General features: G+C 49.2%; 2 protein-coding genes across 6 annotated transcripts in view; one reads left to right on the top strand and one right to left on the bottom strand.

The window, feature by feature from the left end:
• The window catches only part of PLCB2 (phospholipase C beta 2), a 44,057-nt gene extending 35,579 nt beyond the window's left edge, over positions 1-8,478 (top strand). The window contains exons 23-32 of the mRNA XM_009905147.2: positions 321-406; positions 495-591; positions 1,664-1,717; positions 2,724-2,934; positions 3,128-3,296; positions 3,925-4,001; positions 5,021-5,116; positions 6,157-6,214; positions 7,189-7,275; positions 7,838-8,478. Coding sequence (XP_009903449.2) covers positions 321-406; positions 495-591; positions 1,664-1,717; positions 2,724-2,934; positions 3,128-3,296; positions 3,925-4,001; positions 5,021-5,116; positions 6,157-6,214; positions 7,189-7,275; positions 7,838-8,110 — 1,208 coding nt within the window. The 3' untranslated portion in view covers positions 8,111-8,478. The remainder of the gene's footprint in view (positions 1-320; positions 407-494; positions 592-1,663; positions 1,718-2,723; positions 2,935-3,127; positions 3,297-3,924; positions 4,002-5,020; positions 5,117-6,156; positions 6,215-7,188; positions 7,276-7,837) is intronic.
• A 4,037-nt stretch (positions 8,479-12,515) lies between these two features.
• Positions 12,516-16,431, bottom strand: part of PAK6 (p21 (RAC1) activated kinase 6) — a 42,303-nt gene continuing 38,387 nt past the window's right edge. For all 5 annotated transcript variants that reach the window (XM_054171623.1, XM_054171626.1, XM_054171625.1 and 2 more), the window contains 2 exons: positions 16,130-16,264; positions 12,516-14,864 (listed from right to left, as the gene is read on the bottom strand). In XM_054171623.1, coding sequence (XP_054027598.1) covers positions 14,697-14,864; positions 16,130-16,264 — 303 coding nt within the window. In that variant the 3' untranslated portion in view covers positions 12,516-14,696. The remainder of the gene's footprint in view (positions 14,865-16,129; positions 16,265-16,431) is intronic.

Here is a 16,431-nt window from a genome sequence, read left to right as displayed (position 1 = left end):
CAGTATTGTACAGCATGGCCTGGACTTGGAGCAGGGAGCTCTGCGGGTTGCAAAGGCTGACCCTGGCTTTGGATTTTGGGAGCAGGACACTCTCCTCAGCTTCACAGAGATGCCCTAAACATCAGGTGTGAGCCAGCACCTCAGAAAGGGCCTGAGGTGAAGATGGTCCCCTCCAATTGTTCTGTCAGGGAGAAGCTTGTGACAAGTAGAGAACACAAAATATCCCTGCCCTAGGCCAGAAAGGAGAGCAAAAGGCGAGGGAGGGCAGAGTGCAGTGGGTTAGGTGACAACCTGAGCAAAGGCCTTCTCTTTCTTTGTAGATCTGACTATTGCTCTCTCCAACCCCATCAAGTTCTTCAGTCTGCAAGACAAGAGATCAGTTAAGCTGAAGGATGGCTCAGTGGAGGTGAGTTTGTCATGCTCTGTTGTTGTCTCTACAGCATGTTGAGTGGCTTCAGTCTGAAATAATGGAGCTTTGATGATCTTTGCTTTAGAGGCCTGGCACACAGAGGAACCTCCCATCTGCTGAAGCTAATGGGATACCAGACTGCAGTTGGAAGCTGGGGATTCCTCTTCCCAATGGGCCTGCAGGTAAAGCTGTGGGTGGTGTGGGCTGAACTAGAAGGGAAGGTCTGCCCACTCAAAGGTGGGAAGAAACAGTCCTGTGTGTTGACTGCAAGATTAAATAGGGAGCCATTAAAATAACTGGCAAAATAACCAGTCACATGAACTAGGAAGAAGTTATGGTTTTATAGAATCACAGAACTAGGAAGAAGTTATGGATTCATAGAACCATAAAACTCTTCCAACCATAGAAGGTTGGAAGAGGTCTTTGAGACCATCAAGTCCAACCACTCGCCTGGAGCTCAATCCCATCACTGCTGCTAAGCCACTAGCACTAAACCACATCCCTCAGCACCATGTGTGATAGACATCAAAGCCAACATTGACTGCTAGGGTTAAAGAAGCCCTAGCAGAGAAAGTTTGTCCTGAAGATACATTTGTTCCTTTCATACTGGCACCTTCTTGACCCTACAAGATAGACAACACATGTTAAAAGTGTAGTATTGTTGGAAGTGCCAGAAGGTTGTTCATAGACACAAGGAAGAAAACTTGAAGTTCCAACCCCAGTGCCATGGGCAGGGACACCTTCCACTACACCAGGTTGCTCAAGGCCCCATCCAGCCTGGCCTTGAACACCTCCAGGGAGGGGGCATCCACAAGCTCTTTCATGTTCTTCAAACATGCTTCCAACACCAGCTAATTGAGAGTCATTGTAGGCCAGGTTAGTCAGAAGATCTGATTCTCTTCTGGTGTGTTTTATAGTAATCAACAGCTAGTCAGCATTTTTTCCTAATTACCTGTGTCAACCTGATTAATGCCCTTGCAACTGTGTTGGTATCCAAACAAGCAGTTTCTCAAATTTCAGACCAGAACATCCTTCTCACCTAATCAAAACAAGTTTCCATGTGCCTTTTTCCCCCTGTTCCCTTTCTTCTGTGCCTCTTAAGCTCCCAAGCACTTGGGCATCTCAGCAGCTTAATGAATTCCTTTGTGTTCACACTTTTACGTGGCCCATGTTCTTGGTGAGCTCTCCACTGTCTGTTTTCAACCCAAAGATCCAAGACAGAACATGAACAGGAACCTTTTTGTATGATTTCAGGAGCAGCAGCATTTGCCAAGGATGAAAACATGAGAGGAGTGACACAGATAGCAGGTAATACCTTGTGCTCTTTACGTGGGTTGAGCCCCTTCCAGTCATTTTATGTTCCCTCTCTGTCCAGTTTCTGACTGGGATAGAAGTGAATTTAAAAAGCACTGGTCCAGCCCTGCTGTTGGAGCCAGCACTAAAAACAAACTAATGGAACTTCATGCTTGGGCACCCCATTTCCCTGCCTGTGGCACCATCAACCCATTTTGACCACCTCACCACACAGTGGTGAGCTCACAGCAGGTCAGGAGGAGAGAAGAGGCTTGGGGTTGCTATGGTCAATACCTTACACAAGCTGGGCTGCTGTCATCTGGGCAGGTCAGAAGATCTTTGGACTGCCCCAGCTTTAGCTCTGCAGCAACTCAATTTTAGAGCAGGGTGGGAGGCTGAGGCTGTCACACGAGTTCTGCTCTGGCCAGATTTGAAATCTAGTGAAATGCAGTATGGGCAAGTGTCAAGTCCTGCATCTGGGGAAGAACAACCCCATGGATCAGCACAGACTGGGGGCTGGTCTGATGGAGAGCAGCTCTGAGGAAAAGGACCTGGGAGTCCAAAGGCAGTAAGGCTTGCTGTAGAATCAGAGCCACAGAACTGTTGAGGCTGGAAGTGACCTTTGAGCTCAAGTTCAACCACTCACGTGGAGCTCACGATCCCCCCACTACTGCTAAGCCTCCTCCACTAAATCATATCCCTCAGCACCACATCCACACAGCTTTTAAACCCCACCAGGGATGGTGACTCCACCAGCTCCCTGGGCAGGCTGTTGCAAGCCTGAGAACCCTTGCTGGGAAGAATTTTTTTTCTTAGTATCTAACCTGACCCTTCCTTGGTGCAACTTGGAGCTATGACTTCTGGCCATGCCCACGCCACGTATCCAGCAGATGCAGTGCTGAGAAGATGACGAAGCAGAATGAGGGCAGCACTGCAAGCCTCTGTCTAACCCCAAAAGGCATCAGAGCAGGTTGAGAAATGATGGGTGGGAGAAAACAGCCTCTTTAACTTTGTATTTTAGAGCCCCAGACAGCCAGCCTGGCAGAGTTGCAGCAGATGAAGCACTTTCTGAAGCTGCTGAAGAGGCAGGAGAAGGAACTGAGGGAGCTGGAAAGGAAAGGAAGTAAACGGAGGGAGGAGCTGCTGCAGAAATATTCTGTGCTCTTTTTGGAGGCTCTCTGCTCTGGAGGCAAAAAAAGGATGATGTACTCTAGGAAAACCCAGAAGAAGAGGTAAGGCCTGCAGATCAGCTGCACAAACCAACACAGAGGGCTCCCCAGGATAAACATGTGCTCCCCTTCTCTGAGTGGGCATCCACACCTCCCTGGGTTTATAGTGTTGGACGTGCCCACTGAGGGTGGGCAGGAAGGTGAGGATTGTGTCAGCCTCTCTAGAAGCAGCACAGCTGCTGTGTCTGTTCTGCAGGAATTTGACAACAGGTGATGTTGGTACCTGTGCACATCCTGTAGACATGGCAGAAAGCATTGACAGCCAAGTGCTGGAACTGAGGGAGAGGCTGGAGATGGAGCTGATCCACTTTGGGGAGGAACACCACGATGGGATTCGAAGAAAGAAAGAGCAGCATGCCACAGAGGTAAGGACTGCAAGGCCTGTGAAGCTGGTGAAGGGTCTGGAGAACAGGTCTGGTGGGGAGCAGCTGAGGGGCCTGGGGCTGTTCAGCCTGGAGAAGAGGAGGTTGAGTGGAGACCTTCTATTTCTCTACAACTCCCTGAAAGGAAGTCAGTCTCTTCTGACATGCAGCAAGCGACAGGACAAGAGGAAATGGCCTCAAGTTGTGCAAAGGGAGGTTCAGGTTGAACATTAGGAACAATTTCTTCTCAGGCACTGGAACACATTGCCCAGGGAGCTGGTGGTGTCACCATCCCTGGAGGTGTTTAAAGGACACATGGATGTGGTGCTGAGGGATGTGGTTTGGTGGCAGTGGCTCAGCAGCAGTGGTGGGATTCTGAGCTCCAGGCAAGTGGTTGGACTTGATGAGCTCAAAGGTCTCTTCCAACATCAACAGCTCTGTGATTCTATGAATGTGCTGCCTGCTGCACACAGAGGTTGGAAGCTGACAATAAAAGTGGAGGTGTGTGAGGGTCCAAGTGGTTTTGGAGCCAGTCCACTAACTGGAATTCAGTGAAGGGAGGGATAAAGCTGAATCTAATGGTGTGCTGGGTCTCACCTTGGTTTTGATGTTGTTTTCATCCCTTGAACAGCAAGTCAGCAGGATAACAGAGCTGGCCAGAGAGAGGCAAGCAGCTGAGCTGAAGGCACTGAAGGAATCATCTGAAAGGTAAACTTAATGCTGGAGCCACAAAGTGGTAATGGATAGCTCTTCTCTGGGGCAGCAACTTCTGCTAGATGTCAAAGCACTGTCCTGCAGACAGTGAGTGAATGTCCCTGGAGGTGTTTCCAAGCCAGGTAGATGTGGTGACTCTTTGACTTTGGTGAGGAATGGAGGCTCAGCAGTGTGACACAGGGTCTTACACAGTGGCAGTGGTGGCAGCACAGCTCTTGTGCTGTCCAGAACAGTGTTCTTGCCATGAGGCACCAAAGAGGGGGTTAACATTCAGGCTGCAGTAAGTAGCCTTGGCTAGTTCATTTAGGTAGGGAATAAGATTGGTGGTCCCTGGCTGCCATCTCTATCTGCTTTAGTCAGTCCATCACACCTACTCCCTTCCAGGGACAGATCAGCTTACTCTTCTGAATGAATTGACCATCTTGGCTCCAGTACTTAAATCAACTGGCAGAATCAATTCCCTGATTCCTACTCAGGCAATTCTCCATTTCTTCTTGCAATAACATTGTCCTGCAGCTACATTCTTCACCCATTCCTTCCCCCCATTAAATCCTCTCTCAGCCTTCAGGTGTTAAGTCAGGCAAAACTTGGTCCATTAGGAGAGATTCTCCGTTTCAGCAGGTTCAGCTTATACAGGCAGGACTGAGAGAGACAGGTGGAGTAGCTGGGGACTGGTTCACATCTACAGCAGCCAGAAAGATTCATGGATCTTGCTGGAGGGTAGGAAGGCTCTGCAGAAGGATCTGGCCAGGCTGGATTGATGGCTGAGGTCAATGGGATGAGGTTCAACAAAGCCAAGTGCTGGGTCCTGCACTTGGGTCACAACCACCCTCTGATGGCTCCAGACTGGGAGCAGAGCAGCTGGAAACTGCCATGGGGAAGCTGGGCTTTCTGCTGAACAGTCACTCAAACGTTGCTTCTCTGGCCAGCAGAGCTCTCCCTGCAGGGAGCTGTGTTGGTCTGTGGACTTTGGGAGCACTCCTGTCCCTCACAACACTCTCTTCTCCTCACAGCAACATTAAAGACATTAAGAAGAAACTGGAGGCAAAGCGAGTGGAGCGAATCCAGACCATGATGAGGAACACGAGTGACAAAGCTGCTCAGGAGAGGTACTGGGGAAGATGTCACTGGGCTCTGCACATGCAGAATGCCTGCTGTCCTGCTCCAGGCAGGTCTGTCACCAGCAGCCAGACAGGCAGTGTGGGGATGAGGGAAGTTGTGCTGGCCTCCCTCCTGGCTTGGCAGTTTTTCTCCAGTGCACAGGCACAGACAGTAAGGCCAAACATCTGCTCCTGAGCTGCGGCAAGAACATTGCCCTGCAGCCTGCTGAGACTGGCTTCTGGAGCTTTCTCCATGGGCTTCATTTTTTGTGTGTAATGCAGTCAGTGAGGCTGGTTCCAGTGGCTGGACTTCTGACAAGCCAGAGAGCAGCAGTGCCTTGGAAATATCCCTTGCCCTGCCACGGGGAGAAGCTCAAGCGGGAATGGAGAAGCTGTATGCTGAAGGGTACCTTAGGGTTCACCTTCCACTCACTTCAGGTGAACCCTAGGAGCTCTTCCTAGTACTTCCTGCCTACCCTCATGCCTTGGTGGGTATTTACCCCCTACTAGACTCAAAGGTGGGCTATCCTCACCCCCTCTACAATCTCTGTGATGAGTTGCAGCAGCTCTCAGTCAGAGGTGTGCTCAGGCAGATGCAGGCTGCAGCCTTCTTTCTCCCTCCTTGTTGCAAAGGTTAACACTGTGCCTGAGCCTGGGTGTTCAAGCACCCTGTAGCTCAGGGTCAGTGTTGTTCTCAGAAAACCCAAACCATGAATCAGTTTTAACAGCCTCAGGTGTTCAAGGGTACTGGGCAGGGGACACTGCCTTGTTTGCTTCTGGCTCAGAGCAAGGTCCTTTTGCTGTTAAGCTGAAAAAACCCAGAACTTTGGCTCCAATGCTGTGGCTGTTGTCTCAGTCAGAAATGAATGGTGTTTTATTTGCCTTTCCTAAAATTACAGCAGCCTCTCAGAGTGGGAGGACACTGAGAAGACACCACACCTGTCTGTGTGGGCAGGAGAGTCCTGCCTTCCTGCCCAGCACTGAGAAATGAGGTTATATAAAGGGAGCAGATGGATGAGAGGCTTTTTATACATTTCCTTTCTTTAAAGGTTGAAGAAAGAAATTAATAACTCTCACATCCAGGAAGTGGTGCAAACAATCAAGCTGGTAAGTTCTTCTCTCAGTCTGCCACAGAACCTCCATCTTCTGCAAGGTGTGAGCACAGCTCACAGACAGAGTGAGCTCTCTGAGGCATTTAAATCCCATCCAGGACTCTGAGTGTGGAATTCAGGCAGCCAAGGTGTGGCTGCTGACAGCTGCTACCTCTTCTAAACTACTGCAGGTCCCCAAGGTTTGGGAGAGCCCTCCCACCTGGTCAGAGGCAGCACAGACAGAGCTGTCTGTGATGCTTTGCATTTCTAATTCCAGGATTTTCTGGAGCACAACTAATGACCTCACATCTGTTTAGTAATGTGCAAAACTGTTGTAGCCTGGAGAAGAGGAGGCTGAGGGGAGACCTCATTGCTCCCTGCAACGAGGGTGGAACCAGGTTGGGGGATGGTCTCATCTCCCTAGTATCAAGTGACAGAATGAGAGGAAATGGCCTGAAACTGTGCCAGCAGAGGTTTAGGATGGAGATTAGGAACTATTTATTTCCTGCAAGAGTGTCAGGCATTGGCACAGGCTGCCCAGGGAGATGGTGGAGTCACCAACCCTGGAGGTGTCAAAGAACTGTGTGGCCATGGCACTTTGGGATGTGATTTAATGGCCATGGTGGAGTTGGGTTGATAGCTGAACTGGATGGATGATCTTAGAGGGCTTTTCCAACCCAACCAATTCTATGACAATAGTGCAGAAGGAGAGGAGACCTTGATGATCTCATCTTTGTTCTGCAGAGACCCTGTTCCCTTACAGAGCAGCACCCATATGTGTGTCCCCAAACACTCCTGCTGCCCTGGAGTTCAGGGGCTGGAGTTCTACACCAATAGCTCAGAGCCAGCAGAAGTTGTTCAGAAATGGAAGTGAGAGGACACTGTGGTGTGTGCTCTACAGCCCTGTGTCCTCCTGTTACAAGCTGGGGATGGCTATAGCACTTGGGTTTTACTAAAAAAATAATTTCTTTTAATTTGTTCTTTTTAAAGGTGACAGAAAAGACAGCCAGGTACCAGCAGAAACTGGAGGAGAAGCAGGCAGATAATCTGAGAGCAATCAAGGACAAGGAAAGTCAGGTAAGGGCAGAGCTGAAGCTGAGGGTCAGTGGTGTTATCAGTCATCAAACCCAACCCACTGCAGGGGCTCAACCTTCACTGGGCATTCTTTGATGAATGCCACACTCAGCCTCCACACACGCTTCAGACACCTACTCCTCAGTGCACTGGGAAGATGAATGACTTAGGAGGTGGTTCTGCAGGAGCCTACACAGCTCTGAGAGGTGCTGCACTCCTACACTCCCTGAGGCAGCACGAGCAGCCATCTAACCATACAAAACCCCCTAAATTTAAAGTGTGATGGAAATGCATCATTGGAGGAGAGGAGTCTCATCCCTGAGCTCCTTCAGACTCACAGAAGACATTCATGCTCTCTCAGGGTTGCTGTGCAGACAATATGCCATCAGCCTGTGGTAAGTCAATGATCCTTCTGAAGGCTGCAGACAAGTCATTCAATGTACGGCTGAGACCAAAGTCACCAAGAGCTGACACCTCATGATACTGGTCTCTCTCAGAACCATCCTCAGCCTGACACCTGTTTGGCTTCAGTGTCTGGAGAATGATTTGAGCTTTCTTTTTGCAGCTCCAGCAGGAGGCACTGGCAGAGTATGAGGAGAAACTGAAAAGCCTGAATACAGAGGTGCAGGAGATGGTGAGGAGCTACGCCAAAGCAGGATTTCCTGGAGTGCCACAGACTCAGCAGGAAGCAGTTCAGAGCCTTCCTGAAGGAGAACAAGGCTCTGCAGAACAACAGGAAGAAAAGCCCCCAGCAGCAGAGGTGTCCAGGCTTAGTGCAGCCATGGCTGAGCCCCCAGGCGCTGAACCAGATGGCGAGATTGAAGCAACCATTTTGTGAGAGGCACTTCCCTTACTGTTCCACTTCAGAAAGGTTTATGGAGCTGGGTAGTGAAGACCAGCCTGACAAACTACTGCTGTCCCTTTCCACTCCAGGGAATTCCTGAAATCCTTCAGGAATTTACTGCTCTATTATCCTAGGTATTGGCACCTAGAGATCTGCCCCTCATTCATTTTGTCTTCCTCAGCCTTAGCACTGAGGGGGTTAAGCAGCACAAAAGGACCTGTGGCTGGAGACAAGTGAGTTCTTGGCATCCACAGCAGCAGCTGCATTAAAAATTCAGTCTGGCTTCAGACTCCAGGTTTTAGAGTAAGTTCCCTCAGCATCTACTACATGCAGCTCTTCACATCAGTATGGTCTCAGATCCCTTTGAAGGAAATTTAACTGGGAGACATTCTCCAGTAACCACCTCATGTGCTCCTACCAGTTGAGGGCTAGCCCAGAATAAAGCCTCCTGAGATACATCCAAGTGTGGGTGGCCAAACTGTCCTCTAAAGCACCATTCCTTCTGGAAGCATTACCTCTCATGTAGAGCCAGCCTCAGGTTAGAGGACAGGTCAGCTGGGCAGAACCTTGGACCAGCTGGTGGCAACAGACAGCTTCCATGCACAGCCAGGGCTGGCTTTGTGACTGGTCACCCTCCCCAGTCAGATGAGGACAGCTTTCAGCACACTGCTGTCTGCATACCATGAGCCAGCATTTCCTTCTGTGGAAATGGGCATTGCCAGCACTGGGGCTATCTTCATTTTCTGGCCTGGCCTCCTCTTGTGTGTTCTGTCCTGTTCTGTTCTTTCCTTTCCTGCCCTGTGATTCTTTCTCTTGATTTTCACTTTGCCTCTCACAAGCCTTCAGGCAGGTTCTCAGATCTGAATCCCTATCTCCTGAAGACCCTGAGCAGGCTCCTTGGGCAACTCTAAGGCATATTGTGAAGAGTCAAAGAGCCTCAGCATTTGTTCTAGCCCCCACAAAAACACTTGCAGAGTTCTCCTCTGCAGAAATTGGATATTTTTAGGGCTTCACTGAATTTTTTTCTTATGTAGCTAAATTAGATCCATATTATGGGCTTAGGGTAACTACAGTTAGCAACCTAAATGATTTGAAAATGATTTTGTTGCTCAAATAAAGAGCCAGCTACAGTACCCCTGAGGTTCCCTTACACAGACAGCTCAGTGATGGTGGTCTTGGGCTGATGGTCAGGCTCAATGATCTTAGAGGACTTTTGCAACCAAAACGATTCTGTGGTGTTATAAAACACTTTGAACTGTCCACCCAAGTGCAGAAAATTCTCAGCAGCTCTTTCCCATGCTGCCATCCCAGCTGGTGACAACAGGGGGCTCAGCAGTGACCTGCAGAACTTGTTCCCAAACTCCTCAGCCCTCTGTGTTCTTTGCTCGCTTCCCGTTTCTCCCTGCAGCCCGGGCACCTGTAGCTAACAGCAGTTCCCCTGTGGGGACAGGACTGAGAAATCTGGTTCCAAGGTCTAACTTGGAAAAGTTGCCCAGCTGTAGGATTTCAAAGGCCAAGTAGCCTCCAGCCTCTTGCAGCTCTGAGAGGTGCACACTGCTCTGTCTTCACTGGCACAAACCCTTCCAGCAGAACACAGCTGGAGGGACAGATTCCCCACATGCTGGTCATGGCTTGCAGCAGCAAAGGTTCCTCTTAACCACCTTCCCATCTCCCCAGACCTCAAATACTGTGATCACAGAACTTGCACCTACTTTCCCTCACCTGTTTGGTGACCATGGGACTCAACAGCTTCACAGCAAGTTCTCAGCTCTTCCAGCAGGATGAACTGGAACCACATTGTCCAACTCTTTTCCTAGCACCATGTAGGACAGATTGTGCTCATGGATGCTAAAAAAAGGCAGGAAACAGCAATAATTCAGCTTAGCCACATCCCAGCCTTCCTCACACCATGTCCTGAAATAATCTTAGCCCAGGAATTAAGGTTTGGCCTCCCAAAGTCTGTGTGCACCAGGTCACAGGGACCCTAAAAAGAGTCACTCCTCTTCAGCCACCCATCTGTAACCAGCAAACATCATTAATGGAAGGGAAAGGAGATCCACTTGGGGAACCCAAAGGAAATGGGAACTATTTGTCCTAGAGATAGAACACTGTAGGTCACACCTTCCAATTTTTCAAGGAAACAACAAAAGCCAAACCAACAACCACCAAAATCCCTACCTAAACACTGCTGGGAAAAAAAGGGGTGATGGAACCCCCAACCTCACCTTGGAGCTGAGCAGATCTGGGACTGCATAAAGTCTTGGCACCAGCAGCCTGGAGAACCTTGTGCTGATGAAACCTTCAGTGTATTGATGTGCCTGGTCCTGTCACTGCTGCCTTACAGAGCTGCAGAGGGTGGGGTGGCTTTGGACCAGCCACAGAGGAGAAACAGATGAGACCATGGTCTGAGAAGGATCTGATTCCATCCTCTTGTTATTAAAACCTTGGCCTTAATCTGAGACAGTAGCAGGGAAGTGTGCTCCTGGCTGGAGCCACAGGCTCTCTTCTCTCCTCAAGATGTTCAGTGCCACGCTGCAGCATAATCTCTGCCATAAAGCCCCCTGTTTGCCCCTCAAATAGTTCCTCAGGTTTGTCTTTCCTGGAGCAGGGAGCTCAGTGGCAACAAACCTGCAGCCTGAGAACAGTTCCACCTGGACACTGCGTAAGAAACATGTCCTAAAGTGCTGCTATCAGCCACCAACCAGCTCACCTGGGGCTGGGACAGGATCTTCCCAGCCTGCTCTGGCATCAAGAGCAGCCCACATCCCACCCCATGGTGGTAACTTCATACTGGAATTGTACATTTCTGAGTTATTTATTGTCTACAGAAATAAAACCTTGCATTTCTTAAAACATGGTGAATGGCAACAAGGCCCAGGTGTTGCTCAATGCACACACAGGTTCATAGGCATCAGGTACCCCAAGTTCTCTGCCATCTGTGCCCACAGGTCTCAGATGCAACTTCTCCAGTCATTAAATCTGCAGTGAGGGGGGTTCATTAACCACAGCTTTCTCCTCTGATTCATTCTGTCCCTCACCAGACTAAGAGCAAGCTTTTTCCTGAGTGGACCCAAGGGTTTAGATCAGATATTTGGAAGAAGTTTTTGATACTGAGGGTGGTGAGACCCTGGCCCAGGTTGCCCAGAGAGATGGGAACCATTCTAGGTCAGGTTGTTTGGGGTTTTCATCAGGCTGTAGATGTCCCTGCTGCCTGCAGGGGGGGTTGGACCCGATGAGCTTTAAAGGTCCCTTCCAGCTCATGCCAGGATTCAAGGATTCAATTCCTTATTGTAGGTAACCAAATTAGCAAGGTACTGAACAAGCTGCCCAGGGAGGTGGTGGAGTCCCTGTCCCTGGAGGTGTTCAAGAAACATGGATATGGCACTTTGGGACATGGTTTAATGGCCACAGTGGTCTTAGGCTGAGAGTTGAACTCAATCTGAGAGTTCTTTTCCAAGCCAAACAAGTCTATGATTCTATACAAACAAGTGCAGCAGGGAGCTGACAGCAGCCACAGACTTCCTGTTTGATGCAGCAAATTGTTCAGATAAATTCAAGCTGCCATCTTCAAAGGGCTGCTGCATGCTGACTGCCAGGGCTGTGCCAGCATGGAACAGGCTGTGGAGCTGACAGGAGGGAGACATGAAAGGGAAGGATTCAGGTGAGACACGACACAAACCAGCAGAACACCCTGAGACACGAGTGGAACCTTGTTGAAAGCATGTACAAAGAGATACTCAGAGAAGACAACATGGAGTCATAGAACACCAGGTTGGAAGAGACCCTCAAAGGCCATCTTGTCCAACCCCCCTGCAGGCAGCAGAGACATCCCCAACTAGGGCAGGTTGCACACTCATTGTGAAGAACTTCCTCCTAATGTCCAACCTAAATCTACCTTGCTCTAGTTTCAAACCACTGCCCCTCGTCCTGTCACCACGTGCCCTCAGGAACAGTCCCTCCCCAGCTTCTTGTCCATATTGGACATGCTGGACAGGAGGTTGGATCCTTTCTGCATTCTGCACAGATTCTAATAATGACATTTGAAAATGGTAGGCTTGTAGCAATCATTCCAGGGCCTCCCCTCACTCCGTTTAGTCAGGGTTGGGCCATGGTGTTAGATGTTAAATCCATCACCCCCAGGCTGGGAAGGTTGGGGCTGTTTGGCCTGGAGAGAGAAGGCTCCAGGGAGACCTTAGAAGCCTTCCAGTACCTGAAGGGGGCTAAGGAGAGCTGGGGAGGGACTTTTGAGAAGGGCTTGCAGTGATAGGACAAGGGGCACTGGCTTTGAGCTGGAAGAGGGGAGATTTAGAGTAGAGATTATGAAGAAATTTATTAGAGTAAGGGTGGTGAGACACCAGAACAAGTTGCCCAGGAAGGTGTTCAAGGCCAACCTGGATAAAGCCTTGACCAACCTGGAGCAGTGGAAGGTGTCCCTGCCCATGGCAGGGGTCTTGGAACTAGATGCTCTTTAAGGTCCCTTCCATTCTGTGGTTCTGTGATCTCTGAGAAATGTTTGTTCCAGCATCCAGGCTCTGGTCTGGTCTATTCTTCCTTTGCAAGCCACACAGCCCCAGAACAGAGGAGTCAGACCAGACTTCAAGGTCCACCCATCCCTTCCATCTCTGAGCTACAGAGATCGTTTCAAGCATCCCAGCAGCGCAAAAGGCTTATGAATAAATCAAGATCTACTTTAATTTAAAACACAAGTGCAAAGGATTCACAAGTACAGACGAGCAGGCTCGTTTGTCTCAAATTAGAAATCTTCTCCAAGCCCTGCTCCTTTGCATAAAAAAGCAGAATATCTGGAATACAGAAACATTTTACATCAAAAAATTTTCCAGTGCAGCTAAAGAGGAGCTAAACAAATTCATTTCAGTCAACTTCATCAGCCCCAAACTTAGACAGCCAGCCCTGGCACACCATCTGCCATCCTTCTCCTGGCCACAGGCAGGGTGCTGTCGAGGGACAACCAAGTCACCCTTCAGCAGGTGTCTGACAGAAGGGAGGTGAATGCCCTTCTAGAGGTGTTCCTCTCACCTGGGTCTACAAAGCCAACCTAAACCCTTTGCAGACTGGGTGCCCACCATTTGATGGCTGGCATCAGTGCAGATGAATTCCATCCCAAATTACTTCAAGTAATCAACTGTGGCTTCAATTTTGAAGCAAGGATCTGTAACTGGAGTAAATAGCAGAGGACAGAGCTGATTGACATCTCCTGAAGAAAATGCAGTTCTGAGGTTAGTTTCCAAGACAGTGGGACTGGCCCAAGACCAACTTCAATCCCAATGAATTTGTATCTGGAGTTTCCAAACATGATCCCAGTTCCACATGTAAGATTATATCTGGAGACCTCACCACAACACACAGCATTACTGTACAACATCACATCCTGACCCAGAGACCCTTAGCTATCTCACGATCGGGAGGCGTATCATACAACAGAGCTAAATCTATTGGCAAACATCTGACAGAGCTGTTGAGACAACCAGTAACCTTCTGAGTCTATCAGCAAAGGGATGGTGGGGAAGGGCACACCAACAATGAAACACACATCCAGAGTTTCCCTTCTCCCCTGTAGGAAGCAGGGGAGGTGATAGAGGCTCAACAAAACACCTCACATGGACACAAAACTCTGTCCTGGGACTTTCAGGACAGCTGAAACCTGCTCACTCAGTCTCCTAGAGCATCCTCAAAGTGTTAACCAACATTTGTTTCAGGACAGCACCTTCTCAGCCACTTGGAAAGAAAGGTGCTTGGGAACCAAACACAGGAACAAGCTGTCACAGACCCTGGAGCCAGCACTGGAGGTGTTGCAGATGGTGAATATTCAACCACAAGATCCTGATGGCAAGAACACCTTCGTCACAGAGTCTGTTTCAAGGCCTGGATCCAAAGGTTTCCCCTTCCAAAAGTTCAAGATCATGAAATGGATTCAAGATTGACCACTAAACCATAGATATTCCTCAGCAAGAGAGAAGCATGTTGATGCAAGAGAGCCACTTAGAAACAAGTATGTACACATCACATCTGCTCCCTGGGAAAGGACCTACAGCTTTCTAGGTCTGCCTTTCACCAAAGGAAGTTAAAATCATCTGGGAAAAAGTCTCAAGGGGGGGAAAAATATGTTGAGTCTTTGTGCATTGTTTGAGAGTTTAGAGGGATCTGTTCCCCAAAACATACATTTGGGTCAGCTCAAGACTCCAGTGGACAGCTAAGGAGGTGAAGATCACATTTCTAGTTGGGAAATATTGTTCCAGTTCAGTAGACAGCAGCCAAGGTTTGCAGAAACTTGCAGACATTCAGATACACAACTTCAGGCTCCATTTGTTGGAAGAAGTGATCCACAAGCCACGAGACACCTGCTTTACTCTTGAGATATCCTTTCTTGGATCTGGTGTGTGTTGATTGTCTTCAGCAAAAGACGCCACAAAAGGCTGAGAATGCCAGGACAGTGTCACAGCCATCTTCTAAAACGATTGCTGCCAAGTTCCAAGCACCATTCACAGGAGGAGACTCCTGGTCTCCTGATATGTTTGGGGTTTCTAGAAACGTTTCTCTTTTCTAGCATCTGTCCTTGAAGTCAGCAGGTGGAGGTGCGCTTCCTGTACTGCTGGATGAGGGGCACCAGGCACTCTGGAAGTCCTGTCTGGAGCAGAAAGGGGTGGTCCAGAAGTTCTTGTGCCGTTGCTCTTTCCAGTGGATCCCGGGTCAGCATCCTTTCCAAAAAGTCTCTCAGAACTGGGGAGGTCTGTGGAGCAAGAACCAACCAAGTCAGCCCCAGAAAGGAACCACCAACAGAGGGGTTGGTTCTGGAGATCTGAATGTTTCCCCTGCCCAGGATTCTTTAGATTACAGCATTAATCATAACAACAACAGATGGTTGCATGATGTTGGACTTGATGACTATAGAACCATAGAACTGTTGAGGTAGGAAGAGACCTCTGAGATCATCAGGTCCAGGCACTCACCTGGAGCTCACAATCCCACCACTGCTGCTAAGCCACTGCCACTAAACCATGTCCCTCAACACCACATCCACACAGCTTTTAAACATTTCTAGGGCTGGTGACTCCATCACCTCCCTGGGCAGCCTGTTCCAGTGCCTGAGAACCCTTTGTGGGGAAAAAATTTTCCTAACATGCAACCTGAACCTCCCCTGGCACAACTTGAGGCTGTTTCCTCTTGTCCTAACACTTGTTGCGTGTGAGCAGAGCCCAACCCCCACCTCACTCCAACCTCCTTTCAGGGAGTTGATCTTGAAGGTTGCTTCCATCCTCACCATTTCTATGATTCTATGACATCAGCAAGATATTAACTAGGGAGGACACCTGAAGAGGCTTTAGTTTGCATGACCAGGTTCATGCCCAGGTGACCTTACTTTATTAGGGCTATATCTCAAAGCAGCCACTAGCTGTCAGCACCAGCATGCAGCCACTGAGGCACCAGGGCCAAAGACATTCCTCTTGAAATGTGCCCCATCAAGACCACTCAGAGCCATCTGCTGGGATGGGCTGCTCAGGGTGTTTCCCCACGACCACAGATTCATAGAATGCATTGGGTTAGAAGCAAACCTCGAAGGTCATCTTGCCCAACTAGCCTGTAGTCAGCAAGGGTGTCTCCAACTAGAGCAGGCTGCTCAGGGACCCAGCAAGTTTGACCTTGAATGTGTCTAGGGATGGGGCCTCCACCACCTCTCTGGGCAACCTGTATCTCACCACCCTCATTGTGAAGAACTTCCTAACATCCAACCTAACTCTACCCTGCTCTATTTTCAAACCATTGCCCCTCGTCCTATCCCCACAAGCCCTTCTGAACAGTCCCTCCCCAGCTTTCCTGTAGCCCCCTTCAGATACTGAAACACAGCTCTAAGGTCTCCCCAGAGCCCTCTCTTCTCCAGGCTGAACAACCCCAAATCTCTCAGCACATCTACACAAGAGAGGTGCTCCAGCCTTCTGATCATCTTCATGGCCTCCTCTGAAGCCAGGTTTACCATCAGCATTCCCCAGTGCTCACCCTGTGGAAGTTTTTCAGCTTGGGAGGAGGACTGTCACGGAGTCTCTTCATTGCTTGGACTGGTGAGTCACTAAAATATGGGGGTTCTCCATCCACCATCTCTATCACCATGATCCCCAGAGACCAGATATCCACCTGTAGGAGAAAAAGTCACATCAATACAGTCAATGGTTTGTGCTTTGCTGCTTTCATAAAGATCAAGACAAGAGGTAATGGGCACAAACTGGAATGTAGAAAGCTCCATCTAAACATGAGGAGGAACTTCTTCAATTTAAGGGTGGTGGAGCAGTGGAACAGGCTGC

Source organism: Dryobates pubescens, chromosome 22 (assembly GCF_014839835.1).
Source record: "Dryobates pubescens isolate bDryPub1 chromosome 22, bDryPub1.pri, whole genome shotgun sequence".
Classification (NCBI taxonomy): Eukaryota; Metazoa; Chordata; class Aves; order Piciformes; family Picidae; genus Dryobates; species Dryobates pubescens.
This window is presented reverse-complemented; position numbering and strand designations above follow the sequence as displayed.